The sequence below is a fragment of the Rattus rattus genome, chromosome 3, assembly GCF_011064425.1.
Source record: "Rattus rattus isolate New Zealand chromosome 3, Rrattus_CSIRO_v1, whole genome shotgun sequence".
Classification (NCBI taxonomy): Eukaryota; Metazoa; Chordata; class Mammalia; order Rodentia; family Muridae; genus Rattus; species Rattus rattus.
The window spans coordinates 182,539,345-182,559,344 of record NC_046156.1 but is presented as its reverse complement, the minus strand read 5'-3'; the positions used below and the strand labels follow the sequence as shown (position 1 = coordinate 182,559,344).

The following is a 20,000-nucleotide window of genomic DNA, read 5'->3' as shown; positions in this document are numbered from 1 at the left end:
CTTTTGAGATAATAGGACTTCATCCATGTTTTAAAAGATGATGGACTAGGGGAAGGCATGGTGGTACACATTTCTACTCTCAGCACTGGGCAGACAGAAGCAGATGGATCTCTATAGTTTGAGACCAGTTTGGTCTATATGAGGAGTTCTACTCCAGCCAGAGCTACCAAGTAAAGCCGTGCCTCAAAAAGGGTCTTGTGGGTGTATGTGTGGGTAGATACCTATAAGCTAACCCCTTCCATCTGGGGTAGAAGAACCTCCATCTCTAAGATAGCAAAGGCCTGCGGGCTGGAATCCCTGGAGGTCACAGAGGTCAGATACTACAGAGATAGGGGAGGAACTTCGAATACCAGAACACTGAATCCCTTCCCTCAGTCCGTGGAGACCAGAAGCAACCTACCTACCTTTGCCCCTTGCATGGTGATCTAATAAGCAGGGTTTTGATTTGTTTGTTTGTTTATTGTTGTTGTTGTCATTGTTGTTGTTTTAATAAAAACAAGTCCCTCGGACATATTAGAAAATAGAAGTAGTTTGTGCTGTCCTTCTAGATTAGCAGAGTAAGCACATGCCAATCAGCTCTGACTTCCACCAACAAAGAAATGAGATCATTGTCTTTGGCCATTCTGGGACATGCTAAGTTCCCTGGGTTTCTGTATAATTATTGTTCTACCGTATAACAACATCCTGTACACAACAGAGAGGTTACTGGCTTGGGAAGGAGACTAATAATAAAGGCAAGGCTTACTCACAGGTAATAACCTTAAGTCATTCGTCTGGCTTGTGCTCATTCCAAGGTCAGGCAGCTGCACTGAACGTGAGCTTCCTTAAGAAGCTGCACCGTGAGCACATCGCACACCGTCCTCTTGAAAGCAAGCATCCACTCTCGGGGTGCACTCCCATAGTAACACTGAGTTGAGGACACATCGGTCCTCACTTTCTGCTCCTTACCAGTACTCAGTAAGAAGTTAGTGTCCATTCTGGGCAATATCATTGGGAATGTTGCATATCGATTTCGATGGCATTATTTATTTATGCCCCTAATGACATATTTAGTGCCTTGCTAAGGATTTCAAGATCCTCCAAGCAGTACAGTAAAAAGAGGAGAGCTGTGCAGCTCTCTGGACTCACCTTTTCTTTGAACAAGCTGCCAACAATGTACTCTGAAGAATCTAAGTGATATCCCGCCACTATCCCCTGACCTATCCTGGAGCCACTGCACGGGCACAGTTCTCACTGACGCTGGCGAAGGTCACCAAGTTAAGCCTGCCCTGGAGCTCCCGTAATGGAGATATCAGAGCTGGAGAAGCCCCTTCGCGAGCACACAGACCGAGATGTGTTGTCGTTTTTTTCAGTGGGTAGCAGATTGGCAGCTGACTCTAGAAAGGAAAAGAAAAAGACTAATGAGTTGCATCTGAAGATTTGGGGGCGGGGGAGGGGGTCTAAGAATGCTGCAAAGCATTGATGATTTCATGACGTCATAGCTCGCCATCTCTTCCCCAGAGCTGCAAAGAGAAGACACACGGTCAGCTGTCACTAGTCCTGGTACCAACAGCCCCCCAGCATATGACTCAGGAGGAAATTTACCAGTATCACTCAAAAAGGTTTTCCCTGTCGTCACAACGGGTCCATCTACCGAAGAGACGAAAGCCAGGGGCCAGGGTACAGATGAGCAAACTTCTGTTCCTTCCTTAGCGGTCATGGGAAAAGCCGGGCAAACCTGAAGTCAACGCAGGTCCTCTCGATGACTTAGAAATTAGAGCAAAGAGATCAAGGCCATATATCCCTGACTATCTCAGAAACTACTATGAAGGGGTACAAGTGCAGCTCGGGGTTGGAGGACTCTCCTAGCATATGCAAGACCCAGAGTTTGCCTCCCGTTACCAGATTAGAACAAAACAGACAAGCAGCAAAAGAAACCACCTATGGCGGCCAGTTCGTGTGTTAATCCTATAGGAAAACAATACAGTTCCGTCAAGATCGCTGACTTGGTTGCTTTCCCAGCTAGCCTTCTAGATACAGAGTCCCACAACTGCAGTCTTTGGCTGTATGTTTGTTTTTTGAGACAAGGCCTCTCTGTGTCATCCATAAGTGAGCCTAGGACTCTCTGTGTAGACTAAGCTGGCCTTGAACTCACAGAGATCCACCCACCTCCACCCCTGAGCAGTAGGATTAAAGGTGGACACTGCCACACCAGGCACAGGCTGTAGTTCATTCTCCGGGCCTTCTGGTTCTAAGGTTTTCATTCTGTCAACAGTATTAACAGCTGACCTGTCATGTTGGTCTCCAGGAGCTGATCCCTTTTCCAGAGATGGAAAAGAATATGCTCCTACTTCTGAAGTCTCTTTAGCAGCCCCTAATAGAATGCTTATCAAATCCTTTCCCACAACCTAAGAGCTGATCTAAATAACCCCATCGCCTTCTATTTGAGTCAGCTGCTTTTTCTTGCTTTTGGTTGAAATATAGTCACAGAACAGGGATGAGTGAGAAGCCCTTTGGAAGCTATAAGCTACTAAGGCCACTTAGGATCATCGAAAAGCCCAGGCCTGAGGTATCACTGAAAGGCCTGTGATCCCATGAGTCCGGAAGGGCTGGAAACAGAAATCCTGCCAGGCTGTTGCCGCATCACTTGGGATTCTGTCTTGCGGTTTTACAGACCTCCGTTCTACCTCCTCAGTCATGCCGACAGCACACTGCCGTGGCTGGCTTATAGCGCACCTCCACGGCCTTTGCACTGCCTCTTCAGCCTTGCACAAGGGATGGTAGGTGTGCGAAGGACGTCTTCTAGGAAACCAGCCTGTGCAATCTAAATTACCAAAGTTCACCGGAGTGCTTGAGACCCTCCACTACAAGTTGTATAGCCACCCTCAGACTTAAGAAAAGCCACGTAAAGGAAGCATGTGTGGTTCTCCTAGATCTGGGGAAGTACAGGAGAGGGAAATTCTCAGCTTCTATCAATGGCCCCAGGCAGGTATGAAAGGCACCACAGGGGCTGGGCAGGCAGTTCTCAACAGACAAGGTCCACCCAGGGGATGTTTAGGCACCAGGGTGGGATATAACATCTCTAGCTTTCGCAATTACCAACAGGTGCTTGTGGTGTTTAATTCTCCAGAATGAGAGATGACATAGCTCGATGGACGTCACGGTCAGTCCCACATGATACGCTGTTACTCCCCGACTCGGTCTTTAATGTCTAACCACGCATTCATGTGGGTCAGAGCTCTGTTTATAAATAGCCAAGCTCAGAACCTAAATGGATTTCACATAAAACACAAAGTTAAGCCCTGCTCTAGCATCCCCACCTTGGCCTACCAAAGTACACGAGAGAAAACTAGGTCGCCGGTGGGCACATACTCCGTACATGCCTTAGTAACAAAAGCAGGAAGCAGATAGTTTGTAAGAAAAAGGAAGTCTGCAGGTGTCAAAGAAGGAAATGCCAATGGTTAGCATCAGGGATCCTCATATGCCTTCTAAAAACTTAGTCACAGAAATTGAAAGTGAAATATGTTAAAGGGAAGTGAGGGCAAATAACCCAGAGAGCATCATCACCATCGAATTCGTGACTCGGGGAAGGGACAGTCTTAGCGCTTCACTACTGAAAGAAGGGTAATGGCCATGCCCCACCCTGGGGAAGGAGTGACGTGTGACATCTCGAGAGCTTGACAGCTGCTACCACCATTTGCAGCAACGGAACCACCGTGCCTTCTGTTATAAAAAGACCGTGTGGTGGATTCACCGCGTGAATGATGGGATTTGGCCATGCAGGTCACCCACCGAGCCTGAGAGAGGACGGGCTCTGGTGGCAGAGCAAAAATAGGTTGGCTTCTTTGGGTGGCTTTGTTTTTCTATCTCTAGGGTGGACACATGGCTACCGACGAAGGCCCACTCTGTGGCGATCCCCGAAATAGCTAAATGACCACAGGTTGCCAGGCAGCTGTGTTCTGATGTTGCTCCTCCAAATGCCACCTCCTCCTCCTCCTCCTCCTCCTAGTGCGTCCAGCTGACCGTGACATGGACGCAGCAGGGAAGTGTTTCCAAAGACTTCGGCTCATATTTAGAACGTGTCTCTTAGTAAGAAAACAATCTTGAACAACAGCCCTCCTACCGGGGAGCACTTCGTCACATTGTACAGGAAACTCGGATTTAAATCGATCATCCATGTTGGTCAAACTTTAACGCTGTTCCTTAAATTGATCATCACCGTAGAAATAAAAACATGCCGATAATAAGCCAACATGACAGTAAGTTTTATTCTAATAGTGTAATCACCCCCAAAGTGGGGTTAAGATAAGAAAACAAAACTGAATTTATTCTGAGAGCATTCAGGGTTAGAGTAGACATTGTGTTAAGAACTGGAAACCTTGATGGCGAAAGCTGTGTTCGGGCAGCAGAGAAACCCGCTCAAGGTGCGCGGATCTAGGGATCTGAACCTTGTTCTAAGACTTTTATTATAAAGTGTATGGGATCCCTCGAATACCAGCCGGGCGACCGTGGCACCGTGCCCACTTAGGTTACAGGGCCGAAAGTCTCAAGTTACTCCACAGCACTTGTCAGCTTAACGCCACTGGGCGCCTCTGTCTGGTGACCACCCTCTCTCTTCGTAGCTTCCATTTCTTCCTGTTTAGGACCCAGTAAGACCTACCTTCAGCCATCTTGTTCTCTTCCAAGTGTGCCCTGTGAGGAGGCAGCTAGAGCTCACTAGGTTTTACATCTGTCTGTAATCTGAAATGCGACTAGTTACTCGGCCATCATTAAACTCCACCTTGCTGGCACATGAGATAGAATTCTGCCGGAAGATAGTCTGTCTGGCTTGGCTTGGTTTGGTTCTGGGGTTGTTTTGTTTTGTTTGCCTTTCCTTCTTGACCCAGGGTTTCGCTGCGTCTTCTGACTGGCTGAAAGTCACTGTGTAGAACAGTCTGGCCTCAACGCAGCTCTCTATGTCTGCTTCAGACTTCCGGTGTGCACCATCACGCCACCCAGCTTGACTCTGTGCAGTTTTTAAATGAACCAGCCCCTCAGCAGAAATTTTGCTAATGAGACGTTTACCTACTTATAGCTTTGTATTGCTGAATTTCTCATGATCAGGGATCTTTCCAGTCCTCTCCTCCTCCTCCTCTTCTCCTCCTCCTCCTCCTCTTCCTCTTCCTCCTCCTCCTGCTCCTGCTCCTCCTCCTCCTCCTCCTCCTCCTCCTCCTCCTCCTCCTCCTCCTCCTCCTCCTCCTTCTCCTCCTCATCATCATGGTTTTCCTGGTATGGTTTTTGTGTGTAGACCTAGTTGTCCTAGACCAGGACCTAGACCTAGACTCTGTAGTCCAGGCTGGCCTCGAACTCAGAGTTCTACCTGCCTCTGAACCCTGGGGATTAAAGATGTGTGCCCCCAGTGTCCCTCCCCAATTACCATTATTTAAAAGGCTGACCTTTTGAATTAAGTCTATAAAGTGTCAGTGGCCCAGCTTACTACATGTACCAGGATTTGAATGTTTCCTGTTGATCATCTTCTGGTGGAAGGCATCACTAATCAAACACCAGCTTGCTTTATGAACATGGCAGTCCCAATCCCTGGGGTTGCTGGTAGAAATCTGGTGGAAGAAGCAAGACAAACAGCTTAGATATATACCCTTTGGGGAAGCCCTCTCCCCGAGCTGTGGCCTTACTGTGTCCCCTACCCTTCCGTAGCTCTCCATCTGCCTGCTAACCATGGGCTCCCCCTGTCAGCTCTTCCCTCTGTGGCCAGGTTAATTAGTAGTCAATACACATTAGAGGTTAATACACAAAGCCCCTTAAGGTTCTCTTGGAAGGAACCATTTTCAATATCCAGAAGGAAAACCTGTGAGGATGGAGTTGAGGTGGGAGGGCTCTTGTTTGATTTGGTTTGGTGTTTTGGGTGTTGGGTTTTGTTTTGAACTTTGACGTGTGTGTGTGTGTGTGTGTGTGTGTATAATTATATGTATATGCATGTCTACATGTGTGTATGTATAATTATATGTATATGCATGTTTGTGTGTGTATAATTATATGTATATGCATGTCTATGTGTGTGTATGTATAATTATATGTATATGCATGTTTGTGTGTATAATTATATGTATATGCATGTCTACATGTGTGTGTATGTATAATTATATGTATATGCATGTCTACATGCGTGTGTATGTATAATTATATGTATATGCATGTTTGTGTGTGTATAATTATATGTATATGCATGTCTATGTGTGTGTGTATAATTATATGTATATGCGTGCATGTGTGTGTGTGTGTGTGTGTGTGTGTGTGTGTGTGTGTGTGTGTGTGTGTTAGTGGTAAAGGGTCCAAGTCTGACCCTGGTGTCTTTCTCAGCCACTGTCTCTCTTATTCATTGAGGCAGATCTTGGAGTTGAACCCAGAACTTGGATTCAGCCAGCCCAGCTCGCCAGCTTACTCTAGGGACCCCTTTGTTGGTCTTCTGAGGGTGCTTGAATTATGGGCTACCACTCCCACCAAGCATTTACACAGGTTCTGGGGATCCAAATGCTGGTCCTCACATGTCAGCACGTGACCTGCTTAGCCATCTCCCCCACCCCCAAGTTTGTATGAATCAGTAAATATCCCTTTTTAATGAATTGTTCATTTAAAGGTTAGTAATTTGAATGAAAAATTGCTCTGGCCCAGCCTCTGAGCCATCGTTTTCTGATCTATGAATAAAATGAATCAGCATTACTCTTCAGACTTCAAATTAAGAGGCCCTTCGATTCCCATAGGCTTCTTTAAAACACTGAAAAGGCATTTGTTGTTCATGGGCAGTGTGTATCAGGGGACTTTTATGTGTGTGGGTTTCTGAGATGGCGTCTCACTATGTTACCCTGCCTGGCTAGAAACTCAACTCACAGAGATCAGCCCACCTCTGCCTCCCAAGAGCTGGTGGTAGCGGTGCGTGTCAGCCACTGTGAGCCTTTATGAGAGGACTTTTAGAAATACTCTTGAACTATAAATTTTTAGCATTATTTTCATATTTAATACAACATTTGGTAATTCTTAGTCAGTCATGGTGCCACACACCTGTAATCCCAGTCCTTTGAGGCCAGAGGCAGGAGAATTGGCTACAAGCTTGAAGAGCTCTGGGCTAGTCAGGGATAGTGAAACCCTGATTCAAAAAGCTAGCACAAACAAAAGACAAACACGGCACGGACAAAGCTCTCTGTAGTCTTGGATCCATCTCCTTGCCCGTGAGAGCTGGTTTGGACAGGTGGTTCTGCTGATAACAGTCGTCTGGCCTTTATGATGGCGGAAGGAAACGTTTGGGAGTGGCAAGAGGATTTCTGGAAAGCTTGCTTAGGGATAAGTACAAAGTTTTACTCCGGCCTACTCTGTGTGTATGAGTGAGGAGCCAAAAGAGCTCTTTACCTTACCCCATCCCTTCAGAGCAGAGCAGCAGTACTCCTGTGAACCCTAGTAGTGAAAAGCTGATTCAGTCGGGGATCGAATCTCTCACACCCAGCAAATCCAGGACTGGAGAGGTGGGAGCAGACCTCAGAGACTCTGTGCACGTGTGCAAATCCGCCAGTTTATCTAAACTTCACTGAACACCAACACCTTTAGCTCCTGTTCTTTCTTCCAAACGATACTTTCCTAGCCTTTAGACATGTCCACTAGAAATGTAATGGAATGAGAAAATAAGATCACTGACATTGAGGGTTTGGGTTTTGTTTTGTTTTGGGGGTTGTGGCGGTGGTGGTGGTGGTGGTGGTGGTGGTGGTGGTGGTGGTGGTGGTGGTGGTAGCGGTTCGTTTTTATATGCTTCGCGCTCCAGACAACTGTCTTAAGAGGTGTATAGGATCCATACCTTTTCAGGGAGAGACAGCAAGCACTCCATTGCTAGCAGTGGTTAGAATAAATGGAATCTTTGTGGTGTTCTCTTGTGTTTCTCCCTGCACCGTGGTACCTGCAATTCTTTCTCAGACTTCATAAGAACTCCCATGTGGTTGAGTGTAAAGTTTGGAACAGTGGCTTGCAAACAGGTCACCCGCACCTAAAGAAAACACTCCCAGGTTACAACACATAGCCCTGTTAAAGCCAGCTATGGACTGAAAATCTTAGAAATGCCTGTTATAAATTCCACTTACTACACAACCACTCCCCCTTCATCACTTAGGATCTCAATAGGAGAAAGGTCCTGATATAATTATTAACATATCTCTCTTTTCCTATTCAGATCAAAAAGTATTTTGAACTTGAACCACTGGCACGCGGAAAACGCTGGATTCTGCAGCCCTGCTCGCTGGATGATGTGGACGCACTGAAGGACAGCTTCTCCCAGCTCATAAACTTGTTAGAAGAAAAGGACCACGAGGCCATGAGGATGTGAGACCTGACCCAGAAGTTCCGGGAAAGCCTTGAACCCATCACGTTCGTTCCCCATCCTGATTCCATGTTGGCGTCAAGACTGACACGGCTCCAGTATCCATTTTCCTCTGGCTGTTTCAGACCGTCCTCTCTCTGTTAACTGACTGACTCTTCGGCAGTCATGGGTTATCTTCGGCATTAACGTCAAGTACACACTACTGAGGGAGAATTGATTCTCTGTTTACCACTAATTATCTTCACCGCATGTCTCTCCCTTCTGTTGGTCTAAGGATCTCTTCTCTGCTTTGTGCTAAAGTGGACGGAACTCATGGCTCATGGAAATGAAACCCCTTCTGAAGACCTCAGAAAGGCTCACTCGCTTTCCTGGACTTGGGATTGGAGGATTCCGACTGAGACTCCACCCAGTGTATACGCCATTGACATTTCCATGATCTCTTAGGGGTTCGAGTTTTTTACATTTTATTTTATCTCGTCTGGTTTTCATATTATTTTCTGGTGTGTGTGGTGTGTGTGGGATATTGACTTTGTAGGCTGAGTGGGGAAAAAAAATGGCCACCCAAAACTTCACCCAATCATCTTCTGGTAAGGCTGGCTTGAACAATCTAGAAAGTAGGTGCACAAGGAGTGCTTGACCCTGCAGCAGCCTCGTCCCCTCCCTTAAGGGCATCCTCACTGAGGGAATGGGAGCCAATTTAGGCAAGAACAAGCATCACTGATTTGAATTCGATCAGCTTCTCAAATATTTCTTAACGGAGTCATTAGTCTGCATAAAACCAAGCTACAACATAAGCATTTGCTTTTCCTAAAAATCAGAAATGTTTGAATGAAATCCGGAAATTGGCTTTTCAAATAATAAACATTAAGAGCCAAAGTCCTAAGTCACGGTTAGGACTTAAGCTGGCGTGGATTGGATGGAGCTCCAAGACGAGCCCCGTTATTTATTCAGCAAATGCTAATGCCACCGAGGGGAGTCTGCTCAGGCCCCCATTTTGTAGTTAGAGGTCTGTCAGTATTTTTATTATAAACCTCTATTTTCAGGGGTGTCAATGTGCCCTTAGAGTATGCTGGGCTACTCAGTCTTTGAAACTGATTTTTTTTTCCACTTAATTTAAATGATAAAATTTGCCTAGAATAAAATGTACAGTTTTAGTGCAATTTAGCACCTTTGACCTTTTCTAAATCAGGACTAATCTATGGAGATTCAGATTCATAGATGAAATACTCTTTGTCATACCTTGTAGACACTTGACCACTCATTAAAATACTAAGAGGTCAAATGATAGAAAACTGCTCCCTATGCCCAAGCAATAAAAAAAAAAACAAAAACAAAAACAAAAAACAACAACAACAAAAAAGCCACGTCTGTCATTTTTAGGTAGTGTAGACTGATACCCAGATGCCACAGACTTAATGCCATATTTGTCACAGGGTGGCAGGAAACCTTGTGACTCTCCAGAGGATAGTCTCAGATTCCTCACAGCGCTCAAATGCAGTATTTGTGACTTCATCTTGTAAATGGATTTTAATAAAAAAAAGACCCCACACTTCTTTAAGCCTTTTTAAATACACACACACACACACACACACACACACACACACACGGCACAGACCAGAGAGGGACCCACGACGATGCATTTTGTCTAAAGTATCCTTGAATATTTTTAAAACGTGTGGTGATCCACGGGCAGCAGCACAATTCCCACGACCAGTTACACAATTCCTGTTTTCATTTTGTCCTCTCGTGCTCATCTTCCGCGAAAATAAATAAATAAATGATTTTTTTTTTCCAGGCTTCGCTCTCCCTGCAAGTTCATTAAATGTAGAGTGTTGTCTTTTGAAGATCCTGTGGCTGAGATCTCCTCGCCATCTGTTAAATGACTTCCCGTTGTCTGTGTGTGTTCATGTGCGCCAGCGATGGGCTCCTTTCTCCACAGCCCCGAGACTGTCTGAGGCGACACAGCCGTCAGAATGAAAACATTATCAATCAGTACCCAACAGCAGCTGTTTTTGACAAGTTTCTGTCTGACGCCTAATGCTTAACAACTGTCATAAGGCTCTGTCTTTGTCTAGCAGGTCGCAGCGCGCTGTCTTACTGCTTCCTCTTGGCATCCTGGACTCTGTAACCCTAGAATTTGCTGTGCTTGGGAAACCCAGGTGGGGGGAGGGGAGAGGGAAGTGGAGGGGACGTGTGTCTTGTTCCTACTTTTGTGTAAGGTGCCACAGGTGTCTTAGTCTGCAAATTCAGAGATGTAGGAAAACAGTCCGTCGTGTAGTTCCTCGGTGAGCATCTTGTTATATTTATGGAAGTGACCCATTTTTTGTACCTTCTTAGCTAAAGCAGTTGCCCCTTTTTATACTGGCAATTAATTTATAGAAGACTTTGTATCGACCATCGTTTACAGTATTGGTTGCTGGATAACTGCCACGTTGCTCTGTCTTTCTATTGAGATTTAATTCTATCTAGACTTAAAAGTTGGCAGGTTCCTGTGGGCATTTGCTAGGTAACAAGACCTTGCCCCATTCACGGTTTCTATGATTCCACTGTCTTGCAATGAAAATAAATGCTTAGTAGAACAGGCGTTTCCAGACTGACTCTCTTACAGCCTTAGCCTTTGAAAGCCGCAGATTTCTGTTTACTTCGTGTTGCCTGTTTAAGTCTTCAAAATGAGTTCTGCTGCTCTTGAATCAAAACAAATGATTAATATGTGAGTCTTCCGAAGCTCTTGTGAGAACCTCAGGAGCAAAGGAAGCTAAGTGTCTTTTCCAGTTGGTTCTACTCGAGCACCAGTTTACTCTCCTAGCGGCCATTCCTTCAAAGGAGCAAGGAGCTTGGAAATGGGAGGGGATGTATCATCCTTCAATCAAAGGACCATCGTCTTACATCTGTCCTGAAAGCCACTTTCTGCAAGTTGACTGCAGTGAACTAGTTCTTCCAATGGTTTTGACGCCCTGAGGAAATCGGTGGTCTAAATGGCCTTAGGATGTTACACTATACATTTATATGTCTGTCTTTAAGGATGGAAATGGGAAAGTAAAAATTAAAAAATAGATGGATCAAAGATGAGAAATAAAAAGGGGGGGAAGTTAGATGATAAGAGAGGAAAGATTCAAACTCTCGCTCATATTTCTTTCGTCCAAGCATAACGTTATCCTGACAAGTACCACTTCAGCACCAGAGAGTTTGAAACACTCCTTTCTGAGTTTGCCAGCCACCCCGTCACCTCCGACCTTCCCAAGCAAGTATGGGCAGAATGGGTGCACTTTCATGTCCAGTGAAATGTAGTACCCCTGCCTTGATCCAGTGTTGGAAGGCATTGTCGTTAACCTGAGCTACTGTAGCAAGCACACAGGAGAGAGCATGTGTGGGGCCGGCTGGGAGCGAGTATACTCCCTTGGGAATCCTCATTTCAGTGTCTGGAGGGAGGAGAAGCCTTTGTTATGCAGACAGTGTGTAACACTGGTTCCCTGTCTTCCTAGTTCTGCAGCCTGGGTGGGGAGGAGCTGAAGTCAGTTAGGCTGTGAAACGTATTACCACATCTTGTAGGGGAATTCCTGACTCCCAGGAGCACACAACTTTTGGTCAGCATTGAGTCAGTGTGATTAAATGATTTGCATCTCTGGACTAAATGTTTCCAACTCAGATGCCTGAAGTGACAGATGAGCCCAGGTTTTGGCACTGTCCGTCCCCACCCTCCCACTATGGCAGAAGCATGCGGAGTCTCAGTAGGACTCAGCCTCTGATGGCAGATCCATTTCCCCTGCCCTTATCTCTCTTTGAACCAAAAACCTTCCCTTCTGTGAAACACCCCCCTTCCCCAAAACACACACACAGCTTCATGAGACCTGGGGATTCTTAACGTCCCACCATGGGAGGTTCTCTGTGACAGCCTCTTCCTCATGGGACTGTGAAACCAAAGCAGACAAAAATCACGAAGAAGAATCTCTCCGGCATATCCCAGTCTCGCACGAGGCTTTCCCGTAAACAGCGAAGAAAAGCTCACAGGGCTTCAACCCCATTTTTATACCCTCCGTCTCTGTTTCTGTGAGTGGCGAGCTCTTCAGAGAACCCTAGTTTCACAAGGCCAGTGTTCCACAGTGTTCTCGGACTTCCCTCTTTTCCTTTCTTAGGCACCTCCATGGGCTACTATGAGTAATCAATCACTTTACAAGACACCCCTGATGGCCTTGCGGTTTTCCAAGCAATTTCGCTTGCCGTATATACCTTGTTAGCTTGGCGTATGTGCTTGGTGAGGTCTCGGGTAACTGTGAAGAAGGAAAGGACCTTTTTGACTGAAGGCCTTCTTGGTCTCACCCAGGTTTATAACCCAGTCCGGCTTCAATTCTGACCCCTCCTCCATCTCCTGCCATTCTAGGTCATCATAACCAATATGGATGCAGCCCCTGAATGGTACCATTGGGGGAGGGGAGATTATCTGATGTAGACACTCAAAAAAAAAAATGGAGAATTTCTGTGTTCCCTTTTCAAAAATCTCTGACTCTGCCCAGTGCTTTCCAAATATTCTACACGAATATTCCCATGAGGCTCTTCGGATAGTAGCATTCCAGCCCTGGAGATGACTGAGCTGCGTGTTCCCCAAAGGGGGAAAAAAAAAGCCCTCTAGGGACAGCATAAAATAAGCCTTGAATAAGCATCAGGTTCTCTGCACACCGCCCCCTCCCCTTATTTCCCTGCCTCCTTGTGGACACTGGGGGTTGTTTGAAAAGAACAAACCTAAGACCACTTAGATCCCAGCCAGCCTTCCCAAAGGTGTGAAATCTAGCCTCACAGGCCGCAGCCCCTCTGACAAGTGATTCATTGAGACCAAGCTGGAGCTCCAGCATCAAACAGATGTCAGCCGATACACCAAATGCCTGTAAATGATTGGTCTGCAAGCAGTGGAAGGGCTGCAGGACCTGGCCTACTGATGCTCCCCGTGTCTGGACAAGTTTACAGAAGATGTGGGGGTGGGGGAACTGGTTTCAAACAGAGTCTGGGAAGAAGGCTGTTTCTGGGGTGACAAATGAGACCTCGGTTCCCACCTGAGAGGCTCCTGCTGGATTGAGTGGTGTCCGCTTGGTCTGCGGGCGATGCGGAAAGGTCTGTCTGAAAAGCACATGTCGGGGGCACCCCGCAGGCCAGGTTGGTGGCACGTGTTAAATCATTAGACATAAATACCTGAGTAAATTAAGAAACGAAATCGGCTTGGAACGGAGACTGCTCACCAAAAGGCAGAGACAGGAATGCAAACAGTGAGCCTGGCTGTCATTCTCCGTACTCTGGAGCAAGTCAGGCCCGGCTCTGGTGGTTCTCCGGTTGTTTTACGGCTTTCTAGACACGGACACAGCTTCAGGGGGATTTTTGAAAGGACAGCTTGTCGGGGCCTACCTTTCTATTCTCCTTTTTGGGGTTTTTATTTCGTGATTAGGACTTTGGACTTTAATCATGTTCATTCGTCCTACTATGTGTCAGACATTGCGTCAGATGCCAGGAACACAACGCTAAATGACTGACTTAGTTTTCAGTTTTGTAGAATCTTAATTCCTGCAACATTGAGTAAGTTGGATTATTTCTGTGAGCCTAGACACTAAGTGGGGCATTTTCTACATTAAAATGTTTGTTCTTGTTCCTAACTCCTGGTCTTCGGTTCTCCTGATTTAGGATTATTTTTAATGCCACTTAATATCTTGTGGGACCACTAGTAAGAACAGAAACTTAAACACAGACAGTCATAGAATGGGTGTGTCTCCTTCAGCATCTTTCCAAACAAAACCCCATAAAACTAGGACTGCCTCTTCGGCTGCCTGATTGTTACAAGCATGTACCTAACACAGCAAATATTGTGTGGGACATGTTCCTAATGTCTATCACATACATGTGTAGATGCTGTGTGTGTGTGTGTGTGTGTGTGTGTGTGTGTGTGTGTGTGGTCTGAATCGCACAAAGAAACTGAATAGAAATAAAACCATCTCTATTTCCATTCACTTTCTTGTATACAAATCACTCAAAATTTTAGGTAAACAAAAGAATCTATATATGGAAATGGATTTATTAAAATATATGGATCGGTTGGAGCTCAGCCCCTGGTAGAATGAGAGACTTGGGCGGTGATTCTCAGTATACTAATATCAAAAGAAGGAAGTGGGCAAGCAGACAGTGTGCCCCGGGTGGCCTCTACTCCCACCCAGAGAGCATTGTCAGAAGACACAAGCCTGACCAACTGGATGTAACTAATAATATTGCACGGGACAGAGTAGAACACTTGTTCAATGACACGTGAAATAACCAAACTCCAGACTATTGGAAATCTGACAGACAAATCAATGGCAAGAAGGAAAAAAAGCAATGGACGCCCATACATTAAAGGTCTAAAGAGTCCTGTCAGAGAGTGGCAGACTGTGGCTTATTTAAATTCTGCTTACAATCACAAACATGTGAAAATATGAGCCGCTTGGAGAAAACTCTGTATACCTGGATATTGTGTGCACTAAACAATCTGATTAACTAGGATATTTTACATGTGGTAATGAAATTGCGACTGCATATTATAGAGGAAATTTTGTTAAGTCGGCGGTGCATGACAAGATATTTATGGATGAATTAAGATGATGGGCAAGATTTATTCAGAATGATCTATTAAGGAGAGTAGACAGGTAAAACACTGAGTCTTATCTAATGCCAGCCAAATGGTGGTGACAGGGCTCACCCCACCCCAAGAAGTTTGGGGAAGGTAGGTGTTAAGACAAGATATACCGTAGAAAATGCCTGTAATGCAAAAGCAAGCATATTGCATGACTATATTCAGAAGTGCTATAAAGCAGAAGAGAAGCTCATTCTAGTGGAAAAGTTAGCCACGAGCTTGAAAAGACGCCTCATGAAGAAAAGGGCAGCCAAAGGGCCGTGACCACTGTGAGTGGTCAAGTAAAACAAAATCTATTGCCAGATAGTACTACACCTCACCCCGATCACTAAAATTAAAGACAGGACAAAGAAAAATAAGAGTTAAGTCATCTGGCATGTTAATCATCTCTGAGAACGTGTGTCCTGCATCCAAGAAGGGCATTTGTAGCATGCTGACTGGTCCCCGTTTGAGTCAGCCATGACTGGCTCAGACTTTGGCTTCACTCCTTACTAGCCACGTGACACGGGACAAATCATTTAAATGACTGCCTTTCGGTTTTCTAATCCATAGAAAAGTGATATATCTACATCCTAGGGTTATCACAGGAGTTCAATATCAAGGTCGATATAAAGTACTCAGTCTGAGAAAGCACTGAGGTACTAAGGAAGCTCTCAGTGAAGGGTGCCGATTCCTGCAATGAATGTTTGAAGCAACTGTCCCTTTACCTTCCCAAGCGCTGCAGAAGATGAGGTTTTAGAATCAATCGCATTGGCTGCCACACTGCACTCGGGAAGCCATCCTTATTTGGTCCTGAACTCTTTCTAGATCAGTAAACGCTATTCCCTCGGGTGACCTCCAGAAGGCTGTCTTACACCTGTCACCTGCTGATGTATTCATTAACAAACATTTATTGGACGTATGGTATGTGCAAGACGTTGAGTAAAGGTAAAACCAATTTTTAAGATGTAATCTGATACGCACTGTTTAAATGTCTTAAGCACTCATTGGCTCTAGCACTCCCATGTCGTAGAAAAGTAGTTTCTGTATTCTATTGTTTTAAATCTATAAATACAAACGTCTACACCCTGTGGTGTGTGTGTGTGTGTGTGTGTGTGTGTGTGTGTGTGTGTGTGTGTGTGTGAATGTGTGCGTGCAAGTTTTGATTGACTAAAACTTGGACTTAAAAAAGTGTCTCCACATCTCACACATTCTCGTCCATAGGTCTGGGACTGCACTGAAGTCATTTTTCACCAACGACCATAAAGGTGACACATGCTCACTACAGAAAACAGTAAAATGTTCCTGGGGGGGACTTGAAAAGGCAGTGTTTGAGTCACAGAACACATCTCACTTCCGTTCCACTTACGTTTCTATATATTTCTTCTGGGTTAAGGACACAGTCCCTAGGTAACCAGGCTGACCTTGATGCTGGCCCTCCTGCCCTTCCCACCGAAGTACTGAGATTCAAGGCCGGCTTCCCCTTTATACACCTTAACGGTATTTGCCTCTTAGAATGCGAATTGTTTCAGCGTGTGCTGTTGTTTTCTAATATATTCTGAGATGTCCCGAGTTGAGTTTTTCCTAAAGATGATCTCCAGTGGCTGCTTGCCTCTTGCTATTAACGTCCCTAAGTATCCCCTCACTGCTGGATTTCGGGATCTCTGGTTTAAGTGTTCGTGCTGTGCTCATTCCTTTATTTTTCCATAGAATGCATATAAATGAAATTACAGAGTCTAATCAGAAGCACAAGACCAACTTCTTATGAATACCTGGAGGTCTTTAAGAATTTCCAGTTGCCCTCCCAGGCCACACCAGGTCACAGCTCCTGGTAGTGACTACTTAGTTGTTGTGAGCTCGGGCTATTTCCTTTTAAATATCTCTTTATTTTTAAGTCAGCATACAATGCGCTGGACATCATTATGACATTTTCAAACGCAGTGCATTTTGAATTTCTCCTTCGCTCTGCACCCCAGCCCTTAAACCTCCTTCTGCCCTTCACGCCACCCCCACCCCCAGCCTCTTTTATTTATTCTTCCATGTTCCGTGTGTCCTTTGCTATGGAATTGTTTTTTATTCTGCCCTAATTTAACATGCCAAACGGGAAACTTAATTTTGTTTTGTGATAACTGGCACTAGAGCAGACGATGTAACCAACATTGTCTAGGGCAGGTGTAGCAGAAGAGAATTTGTCACCGGGAACAATGGCAGAACTGCTACGGCCAAAGTCACAGGAAGAGAGACTTGAAAGGCAGCCTCCTTGCCTTTCTTAACTGCTCCCGGCTCTCTTTCCTCGAGTGTGAAATGAGAATTTTTAACAATTCACGTGAAATAACCATGGGATCTTTATGTGAACGGAATGAAAACCTCCAAGACCAAGCTTAAGCGTGGTGGCTGCCATATTGCAGGTGTCCTGAGGTTGCCACTCGCATCTCTGAAGAACATGAGCTGTTCCAGGGCACACCGCACGCTGACGGTCCTCTGCATCATGGTGCTGGTGCGACTTTGCTGTGTGGCCTGCTCCTCCCACCTCCGAGGTTCCCTCCCTCTATGCCAGCCCCTGGGTTAGCCTGGTTTTCATACCTCACCACTCCTGTGGATGCTGATTCCAGGTAACACACGTCTCTGACCCCCGACTATGGCCACCACATCATAGAAGGTACAGGAGAACTCCAGAATAGAGCTCATAGGGGTACAGAAGTCTTCTTGATTCTTCCTAGCAGGGGGCTTCACGCTTAGCCCACACCTTGCTTGCACTCTATGTCCAGGTGGAAGCCTGCCCTCTAAGCTGATCTTTGAAACTGCAGGCGAATGGGAAACTAATTGTAGAACGTATCTTGGAAATCGCACTTCTACTTTTCCACGCACAGAACAAAGTTACCCTGGTTTTAACCTCACACGGACAACACTGAGACAGCGGCACTCCAGCTGACCTCTAATGGGCTTTGAGGGTGGGGCTTGTTGAAACTGACATAAATGGAACCTGAGCGGTCTTTACCCATGCAGCCTTGGGCGGTAGGAATCTGTATCATGAGCTCTCTAGGCAAGTCTGAGCACCACGACTTTAACTGATTTTGTGAAGTAGGGCAGAAGAGAGCGAGTGGTATCAGGGAAAGACAGAAAATGTGCCTTTCTGGGAGCAGTTAAATCAAACTGTTAGCCACGTGCTTTCTGATTTGGTTAGCATGGTTCCAAAGTTTGGAATCCACGGTCTCCTGAAGTTTGGGGGGTCTCATTGGATCATCTGTAGGAACATAAAGGGGTCTGTCTTCAGGTGGAATAAACCCCTGAATCTGAGAAAGAGAGAGGGGCCATGCTGAAGACATTGACCAAAGCCTGGGAAACCTAGTGAGGTCCTGGTGTCTGGAAGCTGCTTCACCACCCACCCATGGGCTTTGGGAAGATGTTCTGATGACTCAAGGCAGGAGAGTTTTCTGGAAACCGGTTTCTGACTCTTCAACACACATAGGTACCCATCCCTTCCAGGGGGTGGGGGGAGAGGGGGATGGGACAACATCTGCTGTTTCCAAGTACGGCGATCTTTTCCCCCTTTAGAAGAATCAAATAACCCTGAGTGCTGAAGGAACGGAAATGTTGTAGAAGGGAAAACGACTGGCATAAAAGCTACCCCCCCACCCTTTACCGTGTGTACCCTGTACGCACCCTCTACCGGAACATTCCCCCACTCTCAACACAAACACCACTCCATTTGTCTACTCTTAGACGACGTGGTTACCAACAACTCACATTTGCGCTTGCTCTAACTGAAAGAACCAAGTCACCTGAGTGTCACATACAAGCACCAGAACAAGGAATCAGATCTGTTAGCATCGTCTCATGTCCCTACCCCCCCCTTGTCACCCTTCGAAGGAGGTGGGGGTGGCTCCCCACTTCAATACAGTATCTACAGTATGCCTGGAAAAGCCATCAAAAGCCCCAAAGGTACTCGGGCTGTTTACTCCACATTCCTAGCTATCTGCTGCCCAATTAACTTGATTTGCAGCTGAGAAAATACTCAGAGATAAATCGACTTCCCCCGAACTGTGAAACAAAGGGAGAGAGGCAATCATGTTTATAAAGTTATTGCAAACAAATGCACTTCAAAAGGAACTCGGGTGACGGATTTCGTTTCACAGGGTCCCTTGACAGGCAGCCTCTGGGGACCCTCTCTCTACTTCTGCCAGGGTTTTCCATACCGGTCCAAGGTTGCAGGATGGAATGCAAGGTGCAGAAATAATCTAATCTGGAGCCTCAACCTACCTGGTCCGGCCAGTTGGTGGCTGGCCCAGACAGGTTTGTAATACAAACTTGATGATAAAAATTTAGTACCAAAAAAAAAAAAAAAAAAAAAGTTGACTATCCTTTGAATTGATAACTTGATGGAATGGTATCTTGAACATATTGACTTCAAATACTCCATCAAAATACACGTCACCTGTTTCTTTTTACTTAAAATAATTCCCTATAGAACATTTAAAATGATGTGTGCCTCCCACTTGTGGCTGCTGTTTTATTCCATTAGACAGTCTGTCAGTCTAGACTGTGGGTTGAGCTGGCCTGGGGGTAAAAGTCGGTGAGCAAGCAGAAGCCTACTTCTCACTGGTAAAGGGAGTCGGGAGATTTTAGGCTAGTAGTGACCCCTCTTGCTGAAAGGAGGTATCTGTGTGACGAGAGCAGCATGTGGAGGCCAGGCTAACAGACGGCAAACCTGCCTTCCTTCTGGTTCTAATACTTAACCTCAAAGGAACTTTAATATTTAAACCAAATGGCATGCGAGATTTCAGTAGGCTGATGTATTGCTCTCCGTTCAGCCATTTGAGAAATCCTACTGAGGCCTCGGCGCAGCTGAGCTCCAGTTGCTGCCACATCCCAGTGGAAGTCTGGCACAGCACTAATGAGCTGAGGAAATTTTTTTCTCACTTGTTTGATATTAAATAGGAAAGCCTTTCGAATTAAACGTTTACAGATAGTGTGAAAAATGGAAGTGTGGGTTTTAGCTGAGCCAAGTACAACAGATCCAGAGCCTGCAGTTGCCTGACAGTG

The 20,000-nt window shown here is 45.7% G+C and overlaps 1 protein-coding gene across 2 annotated transcripts in view; it reads left to right on the top strand.

The window, feature by feature from the left end:
- The window catches only part of Arl15 (ADP ribosylation factor like GTPase 15), a 370,669-nt gene extending 359,751 nt beyond the window's left edge, over positions 1-10,918 (top strand). For both annotated transcript variants that reach the window (XM_032898868.1, XM_032898869.1), the window contains exon 5: positions 8,189-10,918. In XM_032898868.1, coding sequence (XP_032754759.1) covers positions 8,189-8,341 — 153 coding nt within the window. In that variant the 3' untranslated portion in view covers positions 8,342-10,918. The remainder of the gene's footprint in view (positions 1-8,188) is intronic.
- Positions 10,919-20,000: the final 9,082 nt, after the last annotated feature.